The sequence below is a fragment of the Malania oleifera genome, chromosome 7 (genome assembly GCF_029873635.1).
Source record: "Malania oleifera isolate guangnan ecotype guangnan chromosome 7, ASM2987363v1, whole genome shotgun sequence".
Taxonomy (NCBI): Eukaryota; Viridiplantae; Streptophyta; class Magnoliopsida; order Santalales; family Ximeniaceae; genus Malania; species Malania oleifera.
Window position 1 is genome coordinate 82,486,929 of NC_080423.1, and position 17,447 is coordinate 82,504,375.

The following is a 17,447-nucleotide window of genomic DNA, read 5'->3' on the forward strand; positions in this document are numbered from 1 at the left end:
GAGGGTAAGTTTGAAATTTTGAATTTTATTACCTAGGACTACTAAATTTTGACCTTTATACTTTAGGCATAGTTTAATTTATTCAAGAAATTATAGTTAATCCTATTATAAATGTTTTCAAATTTCAATTTAAATACAACCTCTTTCTTACTATTATAATTTATAAGGCAAAAGACACTTACCTCCAATGAGGTTGACAAAAAGACAGAGACTTCCCTTTGGGTTTCAAAAATACCACAACCTTCCTCCAAAATTTCAAAAATGTCACAAATCTATCGAGATTTACCAAAAAGATATAGACCTCTCCTAAAATTTTTTTTCTTTTTACAAAATATAAGAAGAGATTTGTATCTTTTTAGCAAACATAGGGGAGGCTTTTTGAATTTTTTAAAGTCCAAAGAAGGTTCTTGGAATTTTTGAAATTTTAGGAAAGGTCATTACCTCTTTGTCAAAACTCAAGGCTGGTTAATGTTTTTTGCCCTAATCTATATTGATAATATTTTATATCTTAAAAGCTAAGAGCCTGTTTGATATCATTTTTTTTTGTTTATATTTCTTCATAGTGAGAAAACAGATTATAAAAATGTGTTTGATTTGTTGTTAGTTTTTTTTTTTCTATTACTAGCTTTCAGCTATATCAAAAAATTGAAAATTGAAAGAAAGGTTTTATGATTTTCGATTGTTTTGACAAATTTTAATATTAATAAATAATTTTTACAAATTAAATTATTCATTGTATATACTTTAAAATTAAATTTAAAATTAAAATTAAATAATCATATGAATTTAAATATAATTAATAGAAAAAATACATTAATTTTTAAAAATAATAATATAGTCAATTACAAAATATTTTTACTATTTTTTAATTATCATATGTTCAATAAAATTTTTATTATAAAATGAAATTTGAAAGTAGAACAACTAAGTTAAATAATTATAATAAATTTTATTTTATTGTAGTATCTTTTAATGTATATTATTTGTAATTTTATTATTTTAATTATATTTTTATAATTTTTAATCAACGTGTCTTTACAAGTTACACGAACGGAGGGTTGTGAACCTCATTCCAGTGGCTATGATCAGTGGAACGTGAAGCTATCTCACGCTGGTCTGTCTTCTTCTTTTCTTCAGTTGGTTTTTTTGCTTCAGTTTTGATGCAGTGTTTTCCTTTCTTTCCTTCTAAAATGGAGGCCCCGCTCTCTCTCTCTCTCTCTCTCTCTCTCTCTCTCCATTTTTAAAACTGGTTTGCTGTGGTGTTCTTTTTTCCCTGGCATATGTTCTGCAATGTTCTTTATATAGATATGTTGCTGTTTTTCTACTTTTTTTTTGGCAGTGTTTAGATTGCGACTTGCTATAACTTTTTTTTTTTTGTTCTTTTTTTTTTTGGGCAGCGATTTGCATTAGCTTGTTAAACTGGGAATATTCAATTTCATATTGGGCTTGAGCTCTTTGTCAAGAACAGGTATTGGTTTCATTTTTTTTTTAGGTAAAAGATAGGTTATTATATGGATCTCCCCGACGGTTCAAGAATTCTAAGGAACTCCCTGAGATTTGTCAAAACACAAACCTAATATTACATTTTACATTTTACATTTTACTAAAAGATAAGTTTTTTGAGAGGATGGCAAACCTCAGAGGAGGTCATTGACATTTTTGAAAGCTCATGTATGACATTTTTAAAAATTCAGGAAGGTCTTTATCTTTTCATCAAACTTTAGGGAGGTGAGTATTTTTGTTCTTTTTTTAATAGGCATCGCCTTTAATAACATTTTTGAGAATACTTTGAAATGTGAGTTTCTCTTTTTCTTCTTTTAATGGTTCTGCCCCTCTCTCTCACTGGCTAGTGGCTGCTTTGTTGTTCCATCTATAGCCTCAACTGCAGTAACCCTTGATCCAAGCATGGGGCAGGTCTTTGACAAATTCCAAGGTATTTAACACACGTTATCAACTGATTCTCTGTTCTTTTTAATTTCTATTTTTATAATTCTTATATTCATTTTTCTCTATAGAGTTTTCTGGACTTTTTTTTTTTTTTTTGAATAAATCATATGATCTAGGTTTGCTCTGAGTTCATTTCTCTGACCATTATTCATATTTGAAAAGGATATTTCAGAGAAGGGCTTTTATTTTTTGTTTATTTATTTATTATTATTTGTTTTGGTTTTTTGAGGTTGGGGGGGGGGGGGTGTCTGGTGTTCTGCTCTGCTTGGAAATCAAGAGAAAGAAAAGGAAAACTGAGAAGGATTCTTAGCTCTTTTTTGGTTCCCTGCCTATTAATAGAAACATTTTCCTTTAATATTCATTTTTGGTAAGAGTATAGCATCAATTTATTACCAAAGGGGAAATAAGATTTCTCCTAATATAAAGATTACTGCAATTGACAAATTAATAGAACTCTAATATATTAAGAAGTGCATCAGAAACAGAAAAAATTCAGGCATGGGGTAGGAGAATTGTATTCCTATGATCAGCTAGCCATAACAAAAATCCTCCCACCCCATGCCTGAATTTTGCATACCCAAATTAACTTTAACTTTCATAAAAATTTTCCTTGTATATTGAAAATAAAAAAATAAATGATTTCTTGATTCAACTTCCTCCTTACAAATTCTGCATGTTGAGTCTTCGACAATGCTCCATCTGATCAGTTTATCAAGAGTAGGAAGTCTATTCTTAACTGCTGACTAGAAAATAAAAGAATGCTTTGGAATAGCCTTTTGATGTAGGATGAGAAGCGGCTATTTGGATGGATTATTTTGTCCCAATTAGGAGACCTATGTCAAAGAGGGTTTGAAACCCAAATGTGCTTAGTTAGTTAGTGGTTTAAGTATTTGGGTGTAGTTTGCTTCTATTAGGATTATTTATGTTGGGGGCTTGTTTGAAGTAATTGTGTATTCTAGGGTTATGTTTGTAATGTAATGTAGTTTTAAGGGGTTTTTATGTAATTTCATGTGAAGAGACCTTCTTATAAACAGTGCGTGAAAGCCATGTTGTAGGCTGTTGTTGATGAATTTGGATTGTTAATTGAACGTGAGTTCCCCCTGGTATCTCCTCTCTCCTCTGTTCCCTTTCCTTCCTCTCTTCTATTTTTTCTAAATTCTCCCATGGCTGCAAAACCTTGATTCTTCCCTTGCATCATTTGGTATCAGAGCCCAACCACGATCTCTTTCTTTCATTTCAATTCTTCCATCTTTTCCTTTCAATCTTATTCTTCCCCCTCTTCTTCTCTTCTTCCTCCCCCCACTGTTCTGCAACTTCTATCTCCCTCTACTGTTGCTTCTTCTCTTTCTCTTCTTCTTCATTCCTTCTCCTCCTTTGTTTTGTAACTTCTCCCTCCTTCTCAGCTTTTGCTTCTTCTTTCTTCTATTCTTGTTCTTTGGTTTTTTTGCTTTGCCTCTGTTCTATTCTCTCACTCTTTGTTCTGTATCTAACCCTCCCTTCTTTGTTTTATCTTTCATCATCATCATCTTCTTCTTCTTATTCTTCTACATTATTCCTTTTTGTCTTTTCTTCTCTGTATTTCCCTTCCATCATTCTCCCTTTGATTCTTCTCTATTATGAAGTTTCAGTATTAAATAAATAAAAAAAACCAACGGAAGGCAATTTCTGAACTTTTTAGAAAATTCCAGTCATGTCTCAATTTCTTCGAACACCACCTTCCAAACCCCTTCCTGCAACGCCCATCCCATTGAAAATAGAACCCCTTGAAACCCTTCCCCTTAATTTTCATCATTGTCTGACCACCGGAGGACACCCCACATGTTGACCAAAACTTCTCCAACCGTAGGCACTTCAAAAACTCTTATCTCCTGTGCTTTCTCATAACATTGTCGCCACCAATAAACTCTTTATCCCTTGATCTCCCCTCGACCCACATGGTAGGCTCGCAAAGGCTTGGGTCCTTAACTACCAAAGATAAAATTTATACTACCTAACAATCCCAAGTTCATTAGAAAGTGGGGAAGTTGGGTGTTGATCCTTAGGGACTTAGAGCGTAGTTATTAAGCTACTTCCAAATTAGTTTACTATAGCCTTGTATAAAAGAGAAGTAAAAGGTGGTATTTTTTAATGAGTGAAATCTAACCAACTATTGGAAAGCGATTAAAGAAAGCAAGTAAATCTAAGTTAACCCTACTCCTACAAAGCAGTGTTTAGACATGAGTATAGTTTAGGATGTTGTTTTGCGTAATCTAAGTTTAGTGAGTTTACTGTACTAAACTAACTGGAATCTGGCTAAACAATCCATGGAACGGTTCGATGGCATAAAGTAGTAAGGGTGCACCAGTTGTCCGGAGCATGGTCGGGAATAGGAGTATACTCTATCACAAACAATCACGAGAACCTCTATGGGAGACTGTAGCCTAATACGTGTACCTGACTGAAGCAATAGAGGTGCTATTCTTGTCACTAAACATCATCACCATCCAAACTATAAACGAAAGCGGTAAATGAAAGCAGTAAAGAGAAAGCATGTAAAAAGATCATCCCTTTGCAATCAGAATGTCTGTCACTAACACCAGAAAATACAATTTAATGATCATGTAATATACACTGGAAAATACAAGAGCTTTGCCGGTTGTCATAGGCCATCGAGTACACCTTGCACAATCCATAAATCTATACTACTCCTAATCTAACTTGGCTCTCAATGACATCTTAAGTCTGTCACTAACCTAAAAGAGGCCAAAGAGGAACCCAGAGCTTGTGTTCGTAGCAAATACTTATAGGCTCTAGGGTTTACAAGGTTTGTTTCACAGTTTAGGAAAGTTTGCAGCAAATCTTGCGTAGAAGATCGTTGCTATCGACCAAGTCGCCCCCATGCTTCCCTTGTGTGCACCCTGGTTGAGGCTCACGGGAAATCAGGAATTCGGATCTTTGATGTCTTTGACCGCGTCACGCCTTAGGGTCTTGCTGGTCGAGTTGATGGTTGAGACTTGCAAAATCTTGATCTTTAGGAAATCTCAGGAACTCGACATAGTCGCCCCTCAAGGTCTCTTGGTCGACCACTTCATCGAGGCTCTTGGTAATTTTGCTCTCAGTTCTGTCTCAGTATCTTGGTGTGGTCGCCCTGGAGGTTCACATGGTCGATCACTTGGTCTACCCTTGCAGCATTTCGATCTCAGTCTGAACTTCGGAGTCTGCAGTGGAAGTCTAAGTCGCCCCTGTTTATTACTGGTCGCGCCACTTGGTTGGACAAAGACTTCCTTATCTTTGATGATCTGAGGCTTTGGGAGCTTGGCCAAACTTCTGAATTTAAGCTTTGTGTACTCCAGATACTCCTTTAGTGTCTCACATGCCTAACTCCTTGGTTTTAACCTGTATTTCCTGAAAAATGACAAACCTTGCATAGTTTTGAACAATGATAACAATGGGTAAGTAAATAATAAAGTGAGAATAAGTAAAGGTAAATGAGGGTCTAAAAATCATGCATTTTAGGGACTCATCACCAAGTTTCATCGCTGGAGGTGCCTTACTGGCAGCACATGCACCCCATGCGCCGGCAACCTGCGACTGGGAAACTTCCACTGTTTTCTGCAATTTCTAGTCTTGCAAAAAATTGCTTCAGCTATGAAATTTTGGATTTTATCCACAATATTTTGATCTACAAGGAGATATTTTGTCATGGACACAACATATTGCAAGCGAGCACAATAATTTTGGCATGAAACCTTGAAATTGCTGCTACCTGCATAAAAATCAGGTTTTTTTGTTTTTTGCTGCATTTGTGAGTTTTTCTGGTGAATTTGTTTCATTTCTGCGTGATACTCCGTATTAAAGTAAGTTGACTTGAAGATTGTTCTTAAATAATTGAAACTGAAGTTGTTGAATTGTCTGCAAAGGTGGAGCTGTTATCCGGTAGGGTACAAAATATGGAACATGCTCTGGAGACTATTCCTGGTGCTTTGAATAGTCTAACAACTGAAGTTGCAGCCTTAGGTAAAAGGCCCATGGAATTTCCTACTAAACAAGAGGGTGGAATAGCTGCTGTCCCTCATGCTTTTGAGTTGTGTGAAGGTTGAAATAATCATTTGAGTAAGGGAATAAAACTAGTAGTCTCATATTTTTAATGATGTTGGTTCTCTTGATGAATTTGATGATTGGGTTTATTCTTTGGAGAATTATTTCCGATGGTATGGTATGAATGAGGCTAGAAAGTTGTATTTTTGCTGAATCAAAATTGAAGGGAACTGCTCGAATTTGGTGGATTAAACAAAGGGTGATCTTTAGAAGAAGGAGATTTTGTGAGATTACAATGTGGAATGAGATGAGGTGGGCCATTCAAGAGCAATTTGTACCTCCCAATTATCAACAACATGTTCATCTCTTGCTCTTTGATTTGAAGCAAGAAGAAAAGACAGTTATGGAGTACACCAGTAGATTCTATCATTTGGCTACACATGCCGATATAGAATGAAAAGAGGACATTATGATAGCTTTGTATAGAAAAGGGTTGAAGCCAACTATTGCCTCCAAACTTGCTACATGTCATCTCATTACAGTTGGGGATGCAACATAGGTTGCCACTTAGATTGAGGAGGACAGGCAACTTAATCCTCCTGGAACTACATCAGCCCTTCGGTTTGAGAAGAGTACTAGTGTAGTTGTGCGAGAGAAGACAGTTGAGTTATTGGGTAAAGGTGTTTGGACTAATACCTTTTGGAAGACTCCTGAGCATTCCGAAACAACTTCTAAGAGCCAACAATCACTCAAATGCTTTAAATGTCAAGGTTTTGGACATCGAGCTGAACAATGTCCTAACCAAGTCATGGATGTTTTGAAAAAAGAAAAGAAGAAGAAGGAGAAGCAATTTGAAAACTTGTTTAGTGCTTCGACATATGCTCTTTTCCCACAAGGTTATAGAGATAAAGGATTGGAGGTGGACCAACATCTTTTATACTTAAGTGATATGCCAAAAACAGCGTTGTACTTTGGTTTTGGATTGATCCTGATAGTTGCATAAATGTAGTTTCTGAAGAAGTTGTGAAGAAGTTAAATTTGGAAGTTAAGCCTCATCTCGAACCATACAAAATTGCTTTGGTGAATTATACCAACTTGAAGGTCCATGATTGCTGCTTACTTACCTTCAAGATTGGTTCCATTATGGAAACAGTGCAATCTAATATCCTTCCTCTCAAAATTTGTCACATCCTTCTGGGCTGACCATGGTTATTTGATAGGAAGGTGAAGCATGATGGATATGAGAATTCTTATTCCATCTCCATTGACAAAAAAAAGTATAAGTTGATGCCATATTGCCATAACAAATTCTTCCACTCACCAAGTTGAAGCATACTGTTGGTTCCTTTCCTATGAAACAAGATGACTCTATTCTTGGTGATGGACTCCTTGGTACTTTCCCCGTCGAGTTCTTTTTGGAAGGAGGGAATTGATGTAAGATGTCAGAAGCGGCTATTTGGATGGATCATTTCGACCCAATAAGGAGGCCTATGTCAAAGAATAGGTCAATAGGGTGAGTGGTTTATTGGTTCCGAAACCCAAATGTGCTTAGTTGTTTATGTGTGTGTAGTTTGCTTGTATTAGGATAATTTATTTTGGGGCTTGTTTTTAGTAATTGTGTATTCTAGGGTTATGTTTGTAACTTTGTAATGTAGTGTAGTTTTAGGGTTGTTTTTAAGTAATTTCATGCGAAGAGGCTTTCTTATAAATAATGTGGTAGATAGTTATTGATGAATTTGAATTTTTAATTGAACATGAGTTCCCCCTTGGTTCTCCTTTCTCCTTCCTTCCCTTTCCTTCCTCTCTTTTATTTCTTCTAAATTCCCCCTGTAGAACCTTGATGCTGCCCCTCATCACCTTTTTCATCGAAACAAAATTGTGCCAAAATACCAATGGATTCTTACTTCTTATATGATCCAGAGCTGAATATTGAATGCCCTTGTCTTGAGCCTCTAGAGGAGCAAAAAAAATCAGATGGACAACCATTTATGAGCACTCAAAATCTTGGAGTTTTTTAATGCATTATACAGTCCAACTGCACCAAAGCTTCCAAAAGCTCATTCTTCTGGGGGGATATAGAAGGAAGTTCTAGTTGACGTGATCAAAGGCTTTCTCCATGTCAAGGTTGCATGCTGTTCCCCTTTTTTCCTTCCTTTCGATAGGAATACACAACTTCCTTTGCAGTCAGGGCAACATCCATGATTTGTTTGCTGGCCATGAAGGCGTTTGGTGCTGCCCAATGACTTTCAAAATGGCAATTTTGATCCTCACGACTAGGACTTTGGCAAGGATCTCATAGATGCTTCCCACCAGGCTAATTGGGTGAAAATCCATTTACAGCCCCTACTTTCTTCATAATCAAGGTTGTCAACATGTCCCTAAGGCTCACTTTACTGGGGTGCTTCAAACCACCTCGACATGAATGGTGAACTCAAAATAAGAATTGGAACTTGGGGGGAATAAGATGCGGGTCAAAAACGTGTCAACAGAGTTGCCACTAACCTACTTTAACCTAGGTGAGGTTAGAACACGTATTTAATTGCTATTGATTAATTTGGTCGACTAGCTACTGCCTAGGGTCCAAGAAACTGATAGTCAAAGGTCTATGTATCGAAGTCTAAATCTGGGAGTACATTTATGTGAGGGGAAGTACTAGCACCCCCTACACATCCGTTCTATGAGTGGTACCTTCTAAGCTACGCATAATAACCAATCTACATTCATTGTGGGGATTTACAGCAATGTGTTTTGGCAATATGACTTCCACTGGTATTCATCATGAATGACCAACTCATTTGACTTTGTCATTATTATTATATTTCTATAATAGCTTCTTCTGTTTCATTTTTTCTTGTTGAAGAGTCCTCATCCTCATTGCACATTCTTCTTTCCTAATAAATTTCTTCTTTTATTAAAAAATTATCACACTAGTCACAATATCATTGGCCTCATCAATATCTTTCCTCAAAATGATTATCATCCTTAGGCACAAGCACAATGGACTACATGCCTTGTTGGATGGAAATGATATTTTGGGGAAGGACCTATTGAGGGGTTTTGTTTTGCATATTGATGAATGTGTCACTAAGGGATATCAAAAAAGTAGTGTTCGAAATTGAAGTGCAGCCATTGTAATTTTGGGGAAAAATTGATGTGGCATATGCTCTAATAGAATAACCTTTGTGTTGTTCTTGTGTTGGACAGTGATCTCTGGCTATGGCTTTGATGGCAGCAACAAGATATTTGGCTCGATTGAGATGGCTATGGTGTGGTGATTGTGGATGGCTTTGAACAACATTGAGGAATTATTGCCAAGAGAGAAATTAGAATAGAAAATAGAGAGAGGAGAGGGAAGGAGAAAGAGGAGATCAAAGATAGAGAATATAAGTTGACTAAGGGATTGTTTGGAACTACTTATGTAGAAGCGTTTTTTTAAAAAAGTGCTGAATTTAATAAATGCTGATAATAAGTGCTGAACTAGAAAAGTGCTGAAAGTTATAAGTGGTGTTTGGTTGTGTTTAAAATAAGTGGTATCTGGCTACTTACTTTTATTATAGGACATATTTTAAATTAAAAATATTAATATTTTTTTAATTAGCAATTTCATTAATAATTATTTTTATTATTTATATTTAAAATTTAAATATTTACTATTAAAAAAATAATATATGATTATTATTTTTAATTAATAATAATTTATTTTTAATGTATATTTATAAAATATTATTATCATATTAAATTATGATAAAAATAATATTATTAATTAAATTTAAAATGCTAATTTATTTAATGTTAATTTAATTCCCAGAATTGAATTATAATAACTAATGTGTATTTTTAAATATATTTTAAATAAAAATATTAATATTTATATAATTAAGATTTAAATATTTTCTATTAGATAAAACCATGTTTTAAAAGGCGAAGACGTAAGGCGAGGCGTTTTAACCCTTAAAAGGTGAGGTGTAAGCCTTAATGCATTGGGGCATATGCCTTTTAAGAATTTATTTTAAAGATTAAAAAAAATGTAATTTTTTTTATATATTTTAAAAATAAAGAAAAATTAATGAAAGTAACAAATATATAGTAAGAAGGAAAATATATATACTTTGCAAACTACTTGGCCATTCAAAAATTGCTAATCTGAATACATGACATAAATCAAGACGAGATAGCTATACTATTACAAAGCTCAAACTATTTTCATGATCTAAAATACAACTCACTGTTATTTTGGAAAGATTGAGGTTCAAGAGTTCTAGAAATCAACTCATATTATGTGATTTTTTAGCCAATTTTTACGTGGGAATCACGCACCCAGTATGCATAAGCCTCAACTAAAAAGGCACAAAAGGCGTGCCTTTTGCAAAAATGCGGTAGCCTCAGCATATAATGCATTAGCCTTTTTGGAATTAGGTATTTTAGATTGAGCCTCAAGGCATTATAGGCATATTTTGCCTTAAGGCGAGCCTCGATTGAGCCTTTTAAAATGTTGAGATAAAATAATATAATATTATTTATTAATTAACTATAATTGATTAATGTATATTCATAACATATGATTATCACATTAATTTATGTTATAGATAATATTAATAACTAAATAAAAATTTATAGTTTTTTTAATGTTAATTTAAATTTATAGATGGTGCTTTTTACTCATTCCAGAATTTAATTATATTTTATTAATAATTAATAAATTATAATGCATAATAAAATAATATATTAATAATTTTTTAATTAAAAATTTAATTAATAATTATGGTAACTTATTTTTAATTAAAATTTAAATATTTTATCAAGTAAAAATAATATAATATTATTTTTTAATTTACAATAATCTTGTTCTTAATTTATATTTATAACATATTATTATCATATTAATTTATGTTAAAATAATTTTATTAATTAAATTAGTATTTTTAATTTTTAATATTAGTTTGAATTAATAGATAATTTTTTTTCTTCATTCTAGAATTGAATTATGTTTCATTAATTATCAATATATATTATTATACATAATAAAATAATATATGATTGTCTTCTAATGTATTTTTTTAATTATAAAATAGCCACTACAGTTTTTTATATTTACAAAATTGACCCCGCCTATGAATAGTGCCACTCATAATTGACCAAAAGACTATCTTAGATTGCTTATCAAAATTCACTTAAATAATTCTCGAAAAAGTGGTTCTGGAAAAATGCTTATTGCAACAAGTGTTTGTTGTAGTGTAAAGCAAATTCCACTTTTTTATAAAAGTTCTTATTTTAAATGATAAGTGCTATAAGCATTTTTTTTAAGTGCTCCCAAACGGGGGCTAAACACCTTTGGATTTAGGACCCAACATTCTCTTGACCCTATCATTTGAAATTGGTCTCCAAATTGTGTTGACGTGATCCATCCAATTACCCTCTTCCCATCCTACATCAACCTGACCCTCTTGAAGGATGTAGATGTGGAGTTCTAGTTCTAGGGAGATTGACCTAATACAAGACTAAACAAGTTGTATATAAGAACTCGAAAGTATGTTATTATTCAAAAACTTTCATTTGATAAGCTAATAGTGGTTGGCCTTGTATTAATTGTACTTGTGGTATTCAAATACTTCTCCAAGAAAAATGACTTGTGCTGTTTGACTCAATCACTCAAGATAGGTTGTTCTTGTGTGTAACTGTGTAAGTGGGAGGAATCCTCTCTCCTTTGGAACTGCTGTTTCTTGGAATTTCTGTGGCAAAGATAGTTTGGCTTGGAGGAGACTAGTTTGGCTAACTGCTTCCTTCTGGATACAGATTTTATCTGCAGGTGTTGGAGGGAATAGTTGCAGAGTTATGTGATCTTGTGCTATTTTAGTGATACTTTGTAAATAGTCTCTTTGGTGGAGAGCATATGCAGTAGAATCATTTTCTTGGTCTCTCTTCGGGTATCAGTTACTAAGGAACTGTTGTTTGAAAAGGAGCCTGCCTCTTCTGATGGTTTTACACTTCTGTGAGAGCTTAGAGACTGTTCGACCCTTTGATGGTATGTGTCCATGCTTAGGGACACCAATGGAGAGGCTAAGTCTCCTGGGGACTGGCTTATAGTGTGTTTTTCCTTTTATTTCCTTCTTTCTGTCCCAATCCCAACCCAAAGAATCTCTCATCCTTTTCATCTGTACGTGTCTATTCTTGTTGATGATATTTCTGGTCTTGATTCCTTTAAACTGAAATTAGTTTATTATTAGGGCCTCTGTGCTCAAGTGGGCACTATCCACATGCGACAGGTGCATTTGTGGCACATTGGCTCAGTGATTTGAAACTTCTGATCCTGATTTCATCAACACATTGGCAATACTCATCTGCACAGTGCTACAATTGTGATATTGATACGGAGAAATAGCCCTCCATAAAAAGTGTAATGCTGCCTGCCATCTCCTTTCCTGAGACACAGAAATAAACGGGAGCCTTGTACCCTGGGACAACCTTTTGAAGTCCTTATGCCACTCACTTGAGACATAATAAATTCTTATATATCTAATGGTTTAAGATCTTTCACAGGTAAGCAGTGGAGGCACAGGCAAGTGAAAGTAATCACAGATAAGGTTTTTGATCATTTCAAAAATCAATTTGGAACAGCTAATTTGACATTTGAGGATCTATATATTGCTGTACTACTTATTTACAAGTGAGAATCTTTTGATTATGAAATTCATTTTTTAGAAATTAGAAACTAAAATTATTGTGTTCTTTCAATTATATAGGGGGTGGCAAGTCTTAATAAGAATAAATTATTTTTCTTGGCATAGTGATATAAATAAGCATTTGCCTGGGCCCCATTTTGATCCCCCCTCCAAGGAGCAAGTTCGAACTACGATGCAGGTACTCTCTTATCATGCAACTGGTGATGAAACCAGTATTTCAGAATTTCATTAGTTTGCTGCAAATTACAATGTAACGATTTGCCTGCTTTATCTTCCAAAAAGTACGTTCTCCTGTTTTTCAGCTTCCATTGTTTCTACTAGGATGATGAACCCACATATTTTTAGGGTGAGGTTATTTGTGGGAGATCTAGCATGAACATCTGATGTCGGTGGAGTTTTCAAATTTTTATTGTGGAGGTACTTGGCAATAAAAAAACATCAAATTTTGTGGGAGTTGTTCTATAATATGTTTAGCTGCATATACATACAGTTCGCCCTAGTTGATTAGAATGATGGTTGGGTGGCAGCTTTTAGTTACGCCATGTGCGCAGTTGGGTGGCAGCTTTTAGTTACGCCATGTGCGCACGCACATGCTCATAAAGACATATGGATATCATTCTAGTATTTGGACTGTATTGGATATTTATCATTCAAATATCATTTATCACTTTTTTGGATGCCTTTAATGATCCTGTTAACCAGATTGTGTGTTAGACAGTTTTACTTGTATTTCAGCTTCAATATTGGACAATTACTGATTCAATATTAATTTCTTCATTCATTTTTTGTGTTTTAGGAGAGGGGGATATCATGGATATTTCCATTGTTACTAGATGCTTTGCATTTATACCTTGAATTATCTGAAATTTTTTTTATTTTCCTTCAACTTCAAAAAATAAATTTTAGCTATTGCTTAATTAATTTTTGATTGCTAAATCTTTAGACATTTAAGTGCAGAACAAGAAGATGAATAAATAAATAAATAAATAATAGAAAGCACCAAATCTTATAGTGTTGATGGAACCATTTTATTTTCCCGGGGTGGGGATGTCAATTGAAAATAGTTAAATTGGTAACATTCATAATTTTTTTTTTTGCAAAACTGTGACCATTGTCGTCCCAAATGTGTCCACATCTCATAATTTTCAACACTATACTCCATGCTGAGGCCAAAAATTTGTAGTTTGCCCCAAACTGCATGTTCTCTTGCTTTTGAGATTCATTTTATCCTTCTGGTGCATTAAAAAAAATTATATTGTTTTCATCTTGCCTGTTGAATTTCTTTTTTATTGATATTTTTAAATCATTTTAGATGGTAATCCATTACTTTACCTGTCATTGCCACTGCAGTTGTCTTGATTACTCTTGTTTGTCATTTAATTGATTAATGGTTTGAAACTTACAACTTTAGAGTTTAAAGGCTTTAGGATAAGAGAAATAAGAAAAAATATATGAAATGTAACTTCAGCCACATAAAGGGGAATTCTGGAGATTATTAAACTTGATAATCAAGAAATTTATAGTACTAGTAGATTTCGATACCTTGGATCTGAAATGCAAACGGAAAGAGAGATTGAAGAGGATGTAACACATAGAGTTGAATTAGGTTGAATAAAATTGTGGAGTGCTTTAGGCCTGCTGTGTGATCATAGAATACCCTTAAAATTAAAAGTAAAGTTCTATAGGAAGACTGCAAGACCAGCATTGCTATATTGATCAAAATGTTGGACAACTAAAAAACAATATATCCAATGAGTAGAAATTGCCAAAATGCGAATGTTAAAGTGAATGAATGATCTAACATTAAAGGATAACTAAGGAACAAACATATTTGCAATAAGTTAGGAAAACACTGGTAGAAGATAAAATAAGAAAGGGGGCAGCTTTAGATTGTTTGGGCATTTGAAACGCAGGCCAAGTAGTGCACCAGTGAGGAGCTAGTTAGTTATTGTTATTAGTAGTAGAAGGGGTAGAGATAGACCCAAACTAACTTGGAATGAGATAGTGAGAAAGGATTTAATAGCTCGTTAGTTAGCTGAGGAAAATGCCCTTGTTCGTGTGAATTGGCAGAACAAGATTCATAGGTATCTTACCTAATGGGACTCTAGGCTTTTTGTTGTTGACATGTTTTGTTGTTGGGCATTTGAAACTTACACTACTATAGCTGTGCATTGGTCCGCACCGCTGCAATCATGTCCTTAAATTTTTTTCAGCTTTTTCTTAGCATGTCAATATTTGACTTAGAAATCATTAAATTGGGTAAGATTAGTACGCGTATCCTATAAGTTATGTAGTTGTATGATGAACAGTGTTTTATTAGGAGAGCTACAGAACTCATAGTTGGAATTAAGTGGAATAGAGATGCACCATAAGGCACAGATGTTTAAACAAGGTTTGTCACATTTGGAGCAGTATTATTGTTTTGAGTGGCATTGGGTGGCTCTTCTTTTGTGGAAAGCTGTTCTCTTAGGAAGTTTAAGGGCTTTGACTGTGGAAGCAGGGGATCTTTTGGAGATTAACTACTTTTGCTGTAGTTCAGTGCATTTGGTTGGAGTGGAATATAAGAATTTTCAATGGGCAGGTGATGTCGTTATTCATTTGTTTCTGTTTGAGTAAGCTTATCTTTTGACTTTCCTCTGGTGTTATATTTTAGTTTTTGAGTGCGGCTGTTGCATCGACAAAAAGAGACTGGAGAGCTTTATCATGAGACCTGTTTTTATTTTTTTTTGTTTTCTTTTCCTTTTCTTTTGTTTTCCATAGGATTTTATACCTTATCCTGCATTTATTAGTCTTCTTTCTGGCTCAAGAATTTTTCCTCTTTTATCTGAAAAAATTATGGCTTCTGCATAAAGTGGCTAGTCCGTCTCTTTGTGAAGAAGCGAAAGGGAGAAACAATGGATATGCAAAAATCAGTTAATAACTATGCATTGGTTTGGCATTTTATGATAGCACCTATTCAAGGGAGCCGTTAGTGAGTTGTTTCTGTGATTTAAGTTAAATCAGCCAGTTCGTTTCAAATAGTACTCAAATGTACAGAGTGATGTGACAGGATGGAGCACCAAGTTAAAGGAAAATGAGGCTATTTATTGAAATCCACTAAATGGGCTTAATTATTGTAAATCAAATGCAGTATTGCATGAAATTATTCAATCTTCATGTCTCTTTTATTCTTCTATCATTGCATGCCAATTGCCTATTCTAGTTTGGCCAATGTTGACAACTGGGACCAAAGAAAAATGCGCTGAAGAACTAAGAACCAAACTTGATTTGTTTGGCATTATGTATTTTTTCCTGCAATTAGGAAATGTAGCCCTCTAGCATGATTTTGAGAAACTGCATTTGCTAGCATGATTATATGCGGTACATTTTATCCAATCGAATAGAAAGCATATGATTTCCCATGATCGACACTTGTTTGGGTGCACAGTTACACCCACGCTCCCATGGGTATATATAAATATACAGGAAAATTTATATAAAAAAAAAAATTAACATTTAAAACAGATATATAATAGGGCCCCATCATATTGATTTCTAGGAGTTCTCGTGTTTGATGCATGCAATATCTATCATTGCAATGCTAATAAGGTATTGATGTAATGGGATAGTACTTGATAAGACAATAACGATAAGGTTGATATCTTTAATTTAATAGCGAAGAATTTATTAAAGTTCAAGTGACTGGAATGCTGTTGGAGAAAGTTCCTTGTTGCATTTGGATTCTTGAGATATTTTGTTAGCTAATGATATTTAATTGAAAATTAGGACTAAAAATTTGTGTGGTGGTAACTCTCCATTCCTTCGCTCGGGTAATTCTTTAGAATGCGAGCATTTTTGCCCTGATGAATGTTATAATTCATTGATAAAAAATTATTATGTTGATTTCCTGTGCAGACCTGTGATTTCAATCTTGATGGTGAACTTGATCGTGAAGAATTTGTGAAGTTCATTCAGTATTTGACAGCTGATGCACTCGTTGTTGTTAGTCGGGGACTCATCCTCACTTTGATTGTAGCGCCAACAGTTGCGGTAGCAACAAAGAAAGCGACGGAGGGTATCCCTGGAGTCGGGAAGGTGGTGCAAAGGTTGCCCAATTCAATTTATGCGTCACTCATAACCCTTGCAGCTTTGATGTTCGAAAGATCAGCCCATGAATTTGAGTAGACCCTTTATCCTGCTAGTTTAACTTCACTAAATTTTAAGTTTGCGTGCACTTATGCTTGTAGCATATAATTTATGACAAAATTAAAGGAACAGCACAATATCTATTTAAAACTATTAGTTTTATGTTGCTGTTCAATGTCGTTCTTTTGTAATCACCTGTTGCTTTGATAGTCATAAAATAGAAGAAAGCTTGGAGGCTCACAGTGGCTGGGAGACATTTTCTATGTTTAGATTAGTTTTCTTTCACAGAATATAATGAATTCTGGTGGTTCCAGAAGAAGAGTTGGAAAGACTTAACAGAAGATTATGTGATCAGTAGTTCTTGGCATTGAGGACTGCATGTGCGTTAAACAATTGCCACTAAATTATGGAAGTGTTGAAGAGAGGAATTAACCTTTCTAAAGCAGGTAAAAAGGGTTGCATTGCATCATTGAAAACAATCAAGAAATTGAGAATCGGAAATGATTACAAATTAGAAATAGAAAGTAAAGAAAAAATTAGCGACTTATTTGATTTATATTTTCAAAATTAAAATACTTAAAATTCTAATTGGGTTTATGCTTATTTTGCCCTTGAATCAAATGATAATTGAAAAACATTAGTAAGTAATACAAATGAAAGAAAATCCAAATTTTAAAT

General features: G+C 34.1%; 1 protein-coding gene across 13 annotated transcripts; it reads left to right on the forward strand.

Annotated features, from left to right (window-relative positions):
- Positions 1–1,005: 1,005 nt before the first annotated feature.
- LOC131160447 (uncharacterized) lies at positions 1,006–17,009 on the forward strand. 13 transcript variants are annotated; one of them, XM_058116142.1, is made up of 7 exons: positions 1,006–1,114; positions 1,398–1,468; positions 1,695–1,728; positions 1,877–1,933; positions 12,502–12,628; positions 12,750–12,822; positions 16,539–17,009. In XM_058116142.1, the coding sequence occupies exons 4-7, from the start codon at positions 1,906–1,908 to the stop codon at positions 16,806–16,808; spliced, it is 498 nt and encodes a 165-aa protein (XP_057972125.1). In that variant the 5' UTR covers positions 1,006–1,114; positions 1,398–1,468; positions 1,695–1,728; positions 1,877–1,905; the 3' UTR covers positions 16,809–17,009. The 13 variants fall into 13 exon arrangements, with proteins under 13 accessions (XP_057972125.1, XP_057972122.1, XP_057972129.1 ...); XM_058116140.1 differs by having other exon boundaries at positions 1,047–1,114; positions 1,851–1,933; XM_058116141.1 differs by having other exon boundaries at positions 1,111–1,249; positions 1,851–1,933.
- Positions 17,010–17,447: the final 438 nt, after the last annotated feature.

Excerpts from the sequence above, each read along its gene's own strand:
- LOC131160447 (XM_058116142.1), top strand. The coding sequence starts at position 1,906 with ATGGGGCAGGTCTTTGACAAATTCCAAG. Across the intron at positions 12,629-12,749 it reads GCTGTACTACTTATTTACAA|TGATATAAATAAGCATTTGC; the intron begins GTGAGAATCTTT and ends TTCTTGGCATAG. Across the intron at positions 12,823-16,538 it reads AAGTTCGAACTACGATGCAG|ACCTGTGATTTCAATCTTGA; the intron begins GTACTCTCTTAT and ends TTTCCTGTGCAG.